Consider the following 12,893-nt stretch of genomic DNA (forward strand, 5'->3'; position numbering starts at 1 on the left):
CTTATGGCTGACATGAGGTGCTAATGGGGGGCTTATGGCTGACATGAGGGGCTAATGGGGGGCTTATGGCTGACATAAGGGGCTAATGGAGGGCTTATGGCTGACATGAGGGGCTAATGGGGGGCTTATTGCTGACATTGGGGGGCTAATGGGGGGCTTATGGCTGACATTGGGGGGTTTATGGCTGACATTGGGGGGGTTTATGGCTGACATTGGGGAGGTTTATGGCTGACATTGGGGGGTTTATTGCTGACATTGGGGGGGTTTATGGCTGACATTGGGGGGTGTTTATGGCTAACATTGGGGGAGTTTATGGCTGACATTGGGGAGGTTTATGGCTGACATTGGGGAGGTTTATGGCTGACATTGGGGGCTGATAGATGGCTAAAGGTTTGGGGGTTTATCTGAGCCATTGGGGGTCTGATCTGAGGTCTGATTAACATTGGGGGTCTGATTGCTGGTCTGACCTGAGGTGTAATGAAAAATATTTTTTTCTTATTGTTCTCATCTAAAACTAGGTGCATCTTATAGGGCGGAAAATATGTTACAGTGCAGCAGAGACCATAGTCAGTTTATATAGTGTTATATATTTTAATATGCACCTTGTGCTTTGTTATGCGCGTGAATCAGTCAGTCCCCCCCACCCCCTAAGCCCCGCCCCAGAAGAACGTCTGTCAGACCTTCTCACAGAACTGGCGGTGACACCCCCCCCCCCTCGGTATTAAAATCATTGGTGGGCAATGCACCCTCTTCTTCCCCTCAGTATTAAAATCATTGGTGGGCAGTGTGCCCTCCCCCCTCCTCTGTATTAAAATCATTGGTGGGCAGTGTGCCCTCCCCCCTCCCCTGTATTAAAATCATTGGTGGGCAGTGTGCCCTCCCCCCTCCTCTGTATTAAAATCATTGGTGGGCAGTGCGAACCCCCCCTCCCCCACATCATTGATGGCAGCGGCAATTGTGATCGGAGTCCCAGCAGTGTAATGCTGGGGCTCCGATCGGTTACCATGGCAGCCAGGACGCTACTGAAGTCCTGTCTGCCATGGCCAGTTATTCTGCAGCATACTTACATGCGCTGTGGCCGCTTGGCGCTCCTTCTTCTTGTAACTAGTCACAGGTCTGTGCGGCACATTGCTTATGCTTATAGCAATGCGCCGCACAGACCTGTGACGAGTTTAAAGAAGGAGGAGCGCCAGGCGGCTACAGCACATGTAAGTATGCTGCAGAGTAACTGACCATGGCAGCCAGGACTTCAGTAGTGTCCTGACTGCCATGGTAACCGATCGGAGCCCCAGTATTACACTGCTGGGACTCCGATCAGAACTGCCGCTGCCATCAATGAGGGGGGGGGTACGGCTTTACTGTGGCTCTCCTGGCTTGAGCTACGCCAGTGCCACCCCCCCCCCCCCCCCCCACCCCTTTAACCTCAGCAGCAATGCTGGCAGCATCCATACAACCTTTGGATATGATGCTGAGCACATGCACTCAGCTTCTTTGGTCGACCATGGCGAGGCCTGTTCTGAGTGGAACCTGTTTTGTTAAAGGGAACCCGTCAACAACGTTATGCTGACCTCACTGAGGGCAGCATAAATTAGTGACAGAAATGCTGATTTCAGCGGTGTGTCACTCATGAGCTAAAAGTAAGTGGTTGCTGAGAACTAGCATCATAATCATTGCAGCCAAGGTCTTGAAAAAAGTCAAATCTACATGAGAAGAGTCCTGGTTATTCATAATCTCCTGCTCTCCCGCCCATCTGCTGATGATTGGCAGTTCTCTCCTAGACAGAAAGGGAGAAAACTAGGTAGAAGACGGTCAGTCATCAGCAGGTGGGCAGGGAAAGCAGGAGATTATGAGTAACCATGACTCTTCTCAGGTGGCCTCGACTCTTTTCCAGGCCTAGTCTGCAATGATTGTGATGTTGGTTCTCGGCAACCACTTACTTTTAACTTATAAATGACAGACCTCTGAAATATACTCACCTGTCTCTACTTTATTCTGCCGTTAGTATGGGCAGCATAAAGTTGATGATAGGTTCCCTATAGGGTCCATTCACACGTCCGTAGAATGGGTCCGTATCCGTTCCGCAAATTGTGGAACGGATGTGCGGACCCATTCATTCTCTATGGGGCAGGAATGGATGCGGACAGTACACAGTGTGTTGTCCGCATTTCCAGAGCGCGCTCCCAATCTTCCGGTCCACGGCTCCGGAAAAAAATAGAACATGTACTATTCTTGTCCGCAATTGCATCTGCGTATTCATTTTACCCTGACCAATCACATGGTCCATCACATGGTCCATCACCATGGTGATAGACCATGTGACGAGCGCAGAGACGTCACCAAAGGTCCTTTTCTCCCAGGTCCTCAAAGAAGAAGAAAGAAGACAAGCCGGGCTGCGCGAACAAGTGGATGAGTTGAGTTGAATTTTTTATATTTTTTTTTACCCCTCCATCCCTAATTTACTTAGCATTCTGTATTAGGAATGCTTTTATTTTCCATGTTATAAGGGAAAATATTAAAGATCAGATCCCCATCCCGATCGTCACCTAGCAACCATGCGTGAAAATCACACCGCATCCGCACATGCTTGCGATTTTCACGCAGCCCCATTCACTTCTATGGGGCCTGCGTTGAGTGAAAAACGCACAATATAGGGCATGCTGCGATTTTCACGCAACACACAAGTGATGCGTGAAAATCACTGCTCATGTGCACAGCACCATAGAAATGAATGGGTCCGGATTCAGTGCGGGTGCAATGCGTTCACCTCACGCATTGCACCTGCGCGGAAAACTTACCCGTGTGAAAGAGGCCTAAGGGCTGTTTCACATGAGCAAACCCATTGCGGGAATCACGATCCATGTCTGAGTGTGATCCTCCGTTCTGGACTTGCAGGAGCGCACGGCATTACACAGATTTATAATGCTGTGTGTCTCTGCTTGATCTTACTTCTACAGGATTATATAGACAGCTTTATGTGACTGTGATCCGGTAGAAGTAAGGTCAAGCAGAGACACACAGCATTATAAATCAGTGTAATGCTGTGCACTCCTGCAAGTCCAGAACGGAGGATCATGCTCACACACGGATCGTGATTGCTCATGTGAAACAGCCCTAAAGGATCCCGGATCTTGAACACATATTCAATTATTTTGCTTTTATTTAACTCTCTTCCTGAAATACTCTGTGCTGTAACTCTGCTCCTCTCTCCACATAACTCTCAGTTTGTGACTTCCCACAAGATCAGCATACTCCTCTCCTGAAATACTCTGTGCTCCTTCGAGACCCGCTCCTTCCTGTGTGTCATCCTACCAAATCGGCAGACTCCTCTTCTGAAATACTCTGTGCCACTGGGAGACCCTGCTCTTTTAGCTACGCTGCCCTCAGTCTTTGATCTCCCAAAACATTAGCATGCTCCTTTTCTCAAATACTCTGTGCTGCTGAGGAAACTAAGTTAGGGATACAGTATATGTAACTTGGAGAAAGAACAAAGCATAACCTAGGAGCCCCTGAAGGATAGCCATATGGACATTTCTTTACGCATTACGCATGGACTGCTGAAATACTCTGCAGCGCTGTGCACTTTGTTTCACACACATCGGCTCCTTTTGCAGCAGAGCTCACAATCTATGACAGGCTCTCACATGCTAGGTGATCATGTAACATGAGTACGTTTTGATTGCTTGTGGTTTCCTCCCACACAAACAGAAGAATTTGCAGATGTCTATGGATTTTACCCGACAACCACAGCACGCCATGGACCAACCTCCAACATGTGAATGAATGGTGCCCACCATTAGTGCCTACCACAGACGCCCCTCTCAGTCTGAAACCCTGAATGTTTAGATTACGGAGAATTATCTCGACTGGATACAATTGTAACAAACCCTCAGCTGTGACAATTAGGTCTTTTGAGTCTCTGAATGTAAACAACAATTTTACTATTTACTGACAGCAAGCAGAGATCTTGAAAATGGTCAAGATATGAAACAAATTATAGCATAAAGTATATAGGTGAACACCCTGGAGGTAGGAGGCCTGGTTGTAGTAAAGATGGGTGGCCACTAGGGGCTGTATTTAGACTTGTCTGGCCTATTTAGCTAAATGGCAGCTGTATAAATCCGTCCTCATTTTGCTCCCTCTAGTGGTCACCTCCTGTAATATAAATGTATGTATTGACCCAGTCTGCATGTATTGACCCAGTATTGACCTCTTGGAGAAAAAACGCAGCAATTTTTATGAGCCAAAGTAAGATGTGGATTCAATAGGTGTCGGAAATATAAAGGACCTGGACTTCTCCTTTGGATCCACTGTTTAACTGGCACGATGGGGCAGCTCGTCAAGCGCAGGCTGTTATGGCAGGACCCTATGTCCTCCGCTGTGGTCAGGTGTTGATCAGGACAAGCAGTGGGTATCCCAGGGGTCAACAACGAGCAGATGTATTGTGTCACAATGGGTCAGACCCCCTAGAACAGGCACCCTCAAACAGCGGCCCTCCAGCTGTTGTAAAACTACAACTCCCACAATGCCCTTTTGTAGGCTGATACCTGTAGGCTGTTCAGGCATGCTGGGAGTTGTAGTTTTGCAACAGTTGGAGGGCCGCAGTTTGAAAATGCCTGCCCTAGAAGGTTTCACATATAGTTTTGCTCTATATGACAAGACAGGTACCAACCTTATGATGGGCAGGATGCAGGATGCCAGGGTGGTAATCTCTGCGCAGGTCAAAATTAAGTCTTTAAAGATTTTTAATTATATAAGCCAATCTGCAGTTATCACCTTACACTCAAATATGAGGATAAGGAGCAATGTGATCATTTCCCACAGTGGTGTAATAATGCTGCTTACCAGCAGGTGGCGGTGTTGTATTTGAAATCATGATGTCCAGGAACAACTCAAGAACCACGTCAGTGTTCCACGGACGTGTGCTGTACGTGTTCTCCAAGGACAGCACACGTCCCCATTCATTTTAATGTGTGTATTCACACATCAGTGTTTTAGCACAGTCCAGGGGTCAATTTTTTTAGCGCGGATGCATGCTCTATTTTGTCCGTGTTTACGGATTCCTCACGCCCATTATAGTCTATGGGTCCGTGAAAACCACCAATGCAACACGTATGCCATGCTTTGAAAATTAGGGTCCATTCACAAGTCTGCAATGTGTTTTGCGGATCCACGGATCTGCTGATCCGCAAAACACGGACAGCGGCAATGTGCGTTCCGCATTTTGCGGACTGTACATTGCCGGCACTAATAGAATATGCCTATTCTTGTCCGCAATTGCAGACAAGAATAGAACATTTCAATTTTTTTCGGGAACGGAATTGTGGACCCGGAAGTGCGGACGTGTGAATGGACCCTTATTTTTCAGCTGTTCAGTGTCAGTGAAACACGGATGGCACACGGACAGCAAAAAAAGGACACACTGACCCAACACGGATCCTTCACGGACAGCTTCACGGATGCATCACTGACCACCTGCTCATAAATTTGAGCACGGGCATGGACGTGTGAATGAGGCTTTAGGCTGGCACCTTGTGTGATTCAGTTGTGCATATAGTCAAGTAATCCACATTCTTATATTTTATTATTATTTGAAAATATTAAAAAATAAAACATAAAAAAATGCAATGGTCATTGGCCCCTATAGACAGCTTTTTGTGACAGAGTCTGGTAGAATGACTTTACCAGCCCTGAGAAGTATGGGAGTCCATTATACCATAATGTTGGGTGGTAGGATTTGAGCAGCTGCTTATTATAAACATCTGTGTCCCGAGTCTTTGCCCACTCTTCCACTGTGTCTTCTTGGGTCGACCTCCACCAGTTGGTCCTTCTTCCTTATTTTAGGAATAATCGATGAGATTTTCCTGCCAGTAGAAGCCTACAGTAGAAAAATGGAGACAAATTATTTTTAAATTCCTTGTTGACATGTGATATTGCAAGGTGTCCAATAATATCCAGAATTCTCTTGATCGCTATATACCCTAATAGGTCATATGGATAAAAGTTATGCCATCCAGTCTATTCAGGCATAAAGGTGAGACAAAGCTGATGCATCTGCCAACATTTACATAAACAGCTAAGGAGATGGAGAGAGGGAAGCTGCAGATCATAAACACTAGGGATAGGCCCATGTCTATCTATATCTCCAGAGTTTGCCTTCTCAGGGTCAGCCACGCATAGCAGTCAGCGTAAGGCTGCTAGGAGACAGATCTCATGTACCCGCCACCATAAGCAAAAAACAAAAGGGTAAAGAGAGAGGGAAGCTGCAGATCATAAACAGAATGGATATGCCCATGTCTATCTCTATCTCCAGAGGTTGCCTTCTCAGGGTCAGCCATGCATAGCAGTGAGCGTAAGGCTGCTAGGAGACAGAACTCATGTACTCGCCACCATAAGCAAAAAACAAAAGGGTAAGGAGAGAGGGAAGCTGCAGATCATAAAAATAAGAGGTCCATGTCTATATGATATCTCTATGTCCAGGGGGTGCCCTGTCAGGGTTAGCCATGCATAGCAGTGAGCATATGGGTGCTACAGGACAAAACTCATGTACTCGCCACCATAAGTAAAAAACAAAAGTGTAAGGAGAGAGGGAAGCTGCAGATCCTAAAAACTGTTGGGATTGGCCCATGTCTATATGATAATTTTCTATATGTCCAGGGGTTGCCCCTATATGGTCAGTCATACATAGCAGTGAGCATGTGGGTGCTCGGAAACAAAACTAATCTACCCTTCAACATAAACAAAAAACAAAAGGGTAAGGAGAGAGGGAAGCTGCAGATCATAAGAACAACTGGCTAGGTCCATGCCCAGTCCTTAAGCTTTCTAGACTCCCCTCCTCGTATGGAGCCATTTCCAGAACGTGGCACTAGCGAGATGGTTCTCTCTCCCTGGAAGATACCCCTTTGCATTTTTTTTCCCCCATGGAGCATTGGCAATAATTCTCCATACGCAGCTGGTGTCTTTAAGGAGAGCCCGCACCCTGCCTAAGCTAAACTCTCCTCATTACTTTGAGATTCTTATGGGCATTTCCTACTCCGTGTATCCAGAGCTGGACAAGACCATGGAGGAGATTTATGATAGACTGCCATGATGTGTCAGTCTATGATATCCCCTGCGCTGCTGGTGGATGTGCCTAATCTATGTTGAGGTGCACGCCTCATCATAAATTAGGTGCATCCCTCAGCACTCCGTGCACCTTAACTAGATTTCAGTCTTCCTTTAACGCCAAGAAACCAATATAAAAGAAGATACATCCGCCGCCACTTTTTATGAAAGTGGAGAGGGCGGCGTAGAAACACCACTTGCAGCAAAATGTTGTTGCAGCGGCATTTTAGAAGTCGCAACCACAAGATTTGCTCCTAATTTCTTAAGACGTATCTGCCTCTGTAGGGGCGTAGCTATAGGGGAAGCGGCTGCTTTGGGGCCCTGACCCAGAAGGGGCCCATCCAGGAGGAGGAGGACTAAAAGATTTTGTCAGGGCCCCCTCAACAGTATTACACAATGAAATTATATACAGTGGCAGTATAGACGGATGGAACAGCTGCCGGGCCTGGTCTTTACTAGACACAGGAATGGGGGCGGCATGAAAGGAAGGGGTCGCAAAAAAATTACTGGGGGAGGTGGGCCCCATTCAAAAATTTGCTGTGGGGCCCAGTCATTTCTAGCTACGCCACTGTGCCTCTGGTGCATCTCACGCCAGTGCAGAGAGATCGGGACTGGTCTATGGGTACGCCAGTCTTGGTAAATCTCCCTATATCTTCTGAATTCACTGCTTACCTGTATATTAGAGACACTATGATTGCTCCAGAGGCAGGGCCCACCCAGTATACCCAGTGGTAATCCCAGTACCCAGCTACAACTGCTGGGCCCAGAGCTCGTGATGGGTTCAGACAGGAACCTGATATGGAGCCTCTGTAAGACAGGAGGACAGGGTTAGACATCTGATATCATAGCACATGGCAACATTGTATCCCAGGCCATATGTATCCATCATATATGTACTAGTGCCGGATAGCGGCACACTGGGGCACTCACCCTGCCAAAATTCCAGTTACAAGAGTGAAGGCAATAGAATAAGGAGCCAGTGGGGTCCGGCTACGCTCTCCCACCGCTCCCATCACCACAGCAAAAACCAAGAAAAAACTAAAGACTATCTCCACTCCGACCGCTTTGCCCAATGATGTCTCGCTGTCCAGCATGCAGACCGCCCCGGTATGATTCACAAATGAGGATTCATCTGCCAGTCCCTGGAAGAAGCATGGAAACAATCAGCACGGAAGATGCGTAAAAGGAAATATATATTTGATACTGGAACAGTGATGATTTCTTTAGTTTGGCAAAAAAAAATTAAAAATTGAATAATCAACCATGAACATACCTTGGCCAGCAAAGCTCCCAGCATCCCCCCTGCTAGCTGGCATACCCAGTAAGGTACCAGCAGAATGGGAGTCAGTCCACCTGAAATGACCACAGCTAGAGTGACGGCTGGGTTGAAGTGTCCACCACTAAAGACAAGAAAATATAAATGTATTATCTATAGCACCAACATATTTGTTGTGTACATATTTATGTAATGTGTAAGAACAGTATGATTGTAGTATATACATGTGTGTATATGCAGTATGTTTGTAGCATATATGTGTAATGTATACAGGTCCTTCTAAAAAAATTAGCATATTGTGATAAAGTTCATTATTTTCTGTAATGTACTGATAAACATTAGACTTTCATATATTTTAGATTCATTACACACAACTGAAGTAGTTCAAGCCTTTTATTGTTTTAATATTGATGATTTTGGCATACAGCTCATGAAAACCCCAAATTACTATCTAAAAAAATTAGCATATTTCATCCGACCAATAAAAGAAAGTGTTTTTAATACAAAAAAAGTCAACCTTCAAATAATTATGTTCAGTTATGCACTCAATACTTGGTCGGGAATCCTTTTGCAGAAATGACTGCTTCAATGCGGCGTGGCATGGAGGCAATCAGCCTGTGGCACTGCTGAGGTGTTATGGAGGCCCAGGATGCTTCGATAGCGGCCTTAAGCTCATCCAGAGTGTTGGGTCTTGCGTCTCTCAACTTTCTCTTCCCAATATCCCACAGATTCTCTATGGGGTTCAGGTCAGGAGAGTTGGCAGGCCAATTGAGCACAGTGATACCATGGTCAGTAAACCATTTACCAGTGGTGTTGGCACTGTGAGCAGGTGCCAGGCCGTGCTGAAAAATGAAATCTTCATCTCCATAAAGCTTTTCAGCAGATGGAAGCATGAAGTGCTCCAAAATCTCCTTGATAAAACACAGTGGACCAACACCAGCAGCTGACATGGCACCCCAGACCATCACTGACTGTGGGTACTTGACACTGGACTTCAGGCATTTTGGCATTTCCCTCTCCCCAGTCTTCCTCCAGACTCTGGCACCTTGATTTCCGAATGACATGCAAAATTTGCTTTCATCCGAAAAAAGTACTTTGGACCACTGAGCAACAGTCCAGTGCTGCTTCTCTGTAGCCCAGGTCAGGCGCTTCTGCCGCTGTTTCTGGTTCAAAAGTGGCTTGACCTGGGGAATGCGGCACCTGTAGCCCATTTCCTGCACACGCCTGTACACGGTGGCTCTGGATGTTTCTACTCCAGACTCAGTCCTCTGCTTCCGCAGGTCCCCCAAGGTCTGGAATCGGTCCTTCTCCACAATCTCCCTCAGGGTCCGGTCACCTCTTCTCGTTGTGCAGCGTTTTCTGCCACACTTTTTCCTTCCCACAGACTTCCCACTGAGGTGCCTTGATACAGCACTCTGGGAACAGCCTATTCGTTCAGAAATTTCTTTCTGTGTCTTACCCTCTTGCTTGAGGGTGTCAATGATGGCCTTCTGGACAGCAGTCAGGTCGGCAGTCTTACCCATGATTGCGGTTTTGAGTAATGAACCAGGCTGGGAGTTTTTAAAAGTCTCAGGAATCTTTTGCAGGTGTTTAGAGTTAATTAGTTGATTCAGATGATTAGGTTAATAGCTCGTTTAGAGAACCTTTTCATGATATGCTATTTTTTTGAGATAGGAATTTGGGGTTTTCATGAGCTGTATGCCAAAATCATCAATATTAAAACAATAAAAGGCTTGAACTACTTCAGTTGGTTTGTAATGAATCTAAAATATATGAAAGTCTAATGTTTATCAGTACATTACAGAAAATAATGAACTTTATCACAATATGCTAATTTTTTTAGAAGGACCTGTATATAGAGTATGTTTGTAGCGTATATGTGTGTAATATGTGTACGTGTTTAATGTCTATTTTATAGTGTATACATGTGTGTAATGTATATATGTTTGTAGCGTATACATGTATAATGTGTATATATGTTTGAAGTATATATATATGTGTGTGTGTAAAGTGTATACATGTTTTGTCATGAATATACAGTACAGACCAAAAGTTTGGACACATCTTCTCATTCAAAGAGTTTTCTTTATTTTCATGACTATGAAAATTGTAGATTCACACTGAAGGCATCAAAACTATGAATTAACACATGTGGAATTATATACATAACAAAAAAGTGTGAAACAACTGAAAATGTGTCATATTCTAGGTTCTTCAAAGTAGCCACCTTTTGCTTTGATTACTGCTTTGCACACTCTTGGTATTCTCTTGATGAGCTTCAAGAGGTAGTCACCTGAAATGGTGTTCCAACAGTCTTGGAGGAGTTCCCAGAGATGCTTAGCACTTGTTGGCCCTTTTGCCTTCACTCTGTGGTCCAGCTCACCCCAAACCATCTCGATTGGGTTCAGGTCCGGTGACTGTGGAGGCCAGGTCATCTGGCGCAGCACCTCATCACTCTCCTTCATGGTCAAATAGCCCTTACACAGCCTGGAGGTGTGTTTGGGTCATTGTCCTGTTGAAAAATAAATGATGGTCCAACTAAACGCAAACCGGATGGAATAGCATGCCGCTGCAAGATGCTGTGGTAGCCATGCTGGTTCAGTATGCCTTCAATTTTGAATAAATCCCCAACAGTGTCACCAGCAAAGCACTCCCACCATCACACCTCCTTCTCCATGCTTCACGGTGGGAACCAGGCATGTAGAGTCCATCCGTTCACCTTTTCTGCGTCGCACAAAGACACGGTGGTTGGAACCAAAGATCTCAAATTTGGACTCATCAGACCAAAGCACAGATTTCCACTGGTCTAATGTTCATTCCTTGTGTTCTTTAGCCCAAACAAGTCTCTTCTGCTTGTTGCCTGTCCTTAGCAGTGGTTTCCTAGCAGATATTCTACCATGAAGGCCTGATTCACACAGTCTCCTCTTAACAGTTGTTCTAGAGATGTGTCTGCTGCTAGAACTCTGTGTGGCCTTGACCTGGTCTCTAATCTGAGCTGCTGTTAACCTGCGATTTCTGAGGCTGGTGACTCGGATGAACTTATCCTCCGCAGCAGAGGTGACTCTTGGTCTTCCTTTCCTGGGGCGGTCCGCATGTGAGCCAGTTTCTTTGTAGCGCTTGATGGTTTTTGTGACTGCACTTGGGGACACTTTCAAAGTTTTCCCAATTTTTCAGACTGACTGACCTTCATTTCTTAAAGTAATGATGGCCACTAGTTTTTCTTTACTTAGCTGCTTTTTTCTTGCCATAATACAAATTCTAACAGTCTATTCAGTAGGACTATCAGCTGTGTATCCACCTGACTTCTCCACAACGCAACTGATGGTCCCAACCCCATGTATAAGGCAAGAAATCCCACTTATTAAACCTGACAGGGCACACCTGTGAAGTGAAAACCATTTCAGGGGACTACCTGTTGAAGCTCATCAAGAGAATGCCAAGAGTGTGCAAAGCAGTAATCAAAGCAAAAGGTGGCTACTTTGAAGAACCTAGAATATGACATATTTTCAGTTGTTTCACACTTTTTTGTTATGTATATAATTCCACATGTGTTAATTCATAGTTTTGATGCCTTCAGTGTGAATCTACAATTTTCATAGTCATGAAAATAAAGAAAACTCTTTGAATGAGAAGGTGTGTCCAAACTTTTGGTCTGTACTGTATGTGTTTGATTTGTATATATATGTTTGACGTGTATATAACTGTGTAAGGTAAGACGTGTGTAATATGTATATATGTGTGTCATATGTATGTAATGTGTGTAATGTGTGTGTGTGTGTGTGTGTATATATATATTGTGGGGATTCGTTCTGGTAAACAGGATAAGGCTACTTTCACACTGGCGTTTGGTGCGGATCCGTCTTGTATCTGCACAGACGGATCCGCACCGATAATGCAAACGCTTGTATCCGTTCACATTACTCTGTAAAAAAATAATCTAAGTCTATGTCAAAACCGATCTGTCTTGACTTACATTGAAAGTCAATCGGGGACGGATCCGTTTTCAATTGCACCATATTGCATCAGTGAAAAAACGGATCAGTCCCCATTGACTTACATTGTGTGTCAGGACGGATCCCTTTGGCTCCGCATCGTCAGGCGGACACCAAAACACTGCAAGCTGCGTTTTAGTGACCGCCTAAAAAACACAAAGGAGACCAAACGCAGCCAAACTGATGCATTTTGAACGGATCCTTATTTATTCAGAATGCATTAGGGCTGAATTGATCTGTTTTGCGCCGCTTGTGAGAGCCCTGAAATGGATCTCACAGGCAGACCCAGAAACACCAGTGTGAAAGTAGCCTAAGCGGACGCAGAATAGAGGCACCAACCAGTTTGTAAACCAGAAGTCAGTGTTTATTCACATGTTAGAAAGTTCACAGAACAAAAAAACACTTTCAAGCAAAAAAGTCACCTTGCAGTATTGGTGTCGGTTCACACCATGCGGCCTGTTCTGCCAACAAAAGTCCATCAGCGGGCTTTAGTCGGCCTGTTTCACCTCACATAGGTCTCATCC

General features: G+C 45.3%; 1 protein-coding gene across 2 annotated transcripts in view; it reads right to left on the reverse strand.

Moving 5' to 3' along the window:
• Window positions 1–5,564: 5,564 nt before the first annotated feature.
• LOC122942273 (aquaporin-8-like) overlaps window positions 5,565–12,893 on the reverse strand; it is a 28,465-nt gene continuing 21,136 nt past the window's right edge. For both annotated transcript variants that reach the window (XM_044299780.1, XM_044299781.1), the window contains exons 3-6: window positions 8,375–8,501; window positions 8,032–8,243; window positions 7,774–7,908; window positions 5,565–5,875 (exon numbers count right to left, since the gene is read on the reverse strand). In XM_044299780.1, coding sequence (XP_044155715.1) covers window positions 5,833–5,875; window positions 7,774–7,908; window positions 8,032–8,243; window positions 8,375–8,501 — 517 coding nt within the window. In that variant the 3' untranslated portion in view covers window positions 5,565–5,832. The remainder of the gene's footprint in view (window positions 5,876–7,773; window positions 7,909–8,031; window positions 8,244–8,374; window positions 8,502–12,893) is intronic.

Source organism: Bufo gargarizans, chromosome 6 (assembly GCF_014858855.1).
Source record: "Bufo gargarizans isolate SCDJY-AF-19 chromosome 6, ASM1485885v1, whole genome shotgun sequence".
Classification (NCBI taxonomy): Eukaryota; Metazoa; Chordata; class Amphibia; order Anura; family Bufonidae; genus Bufo; species Bufo gargarizans.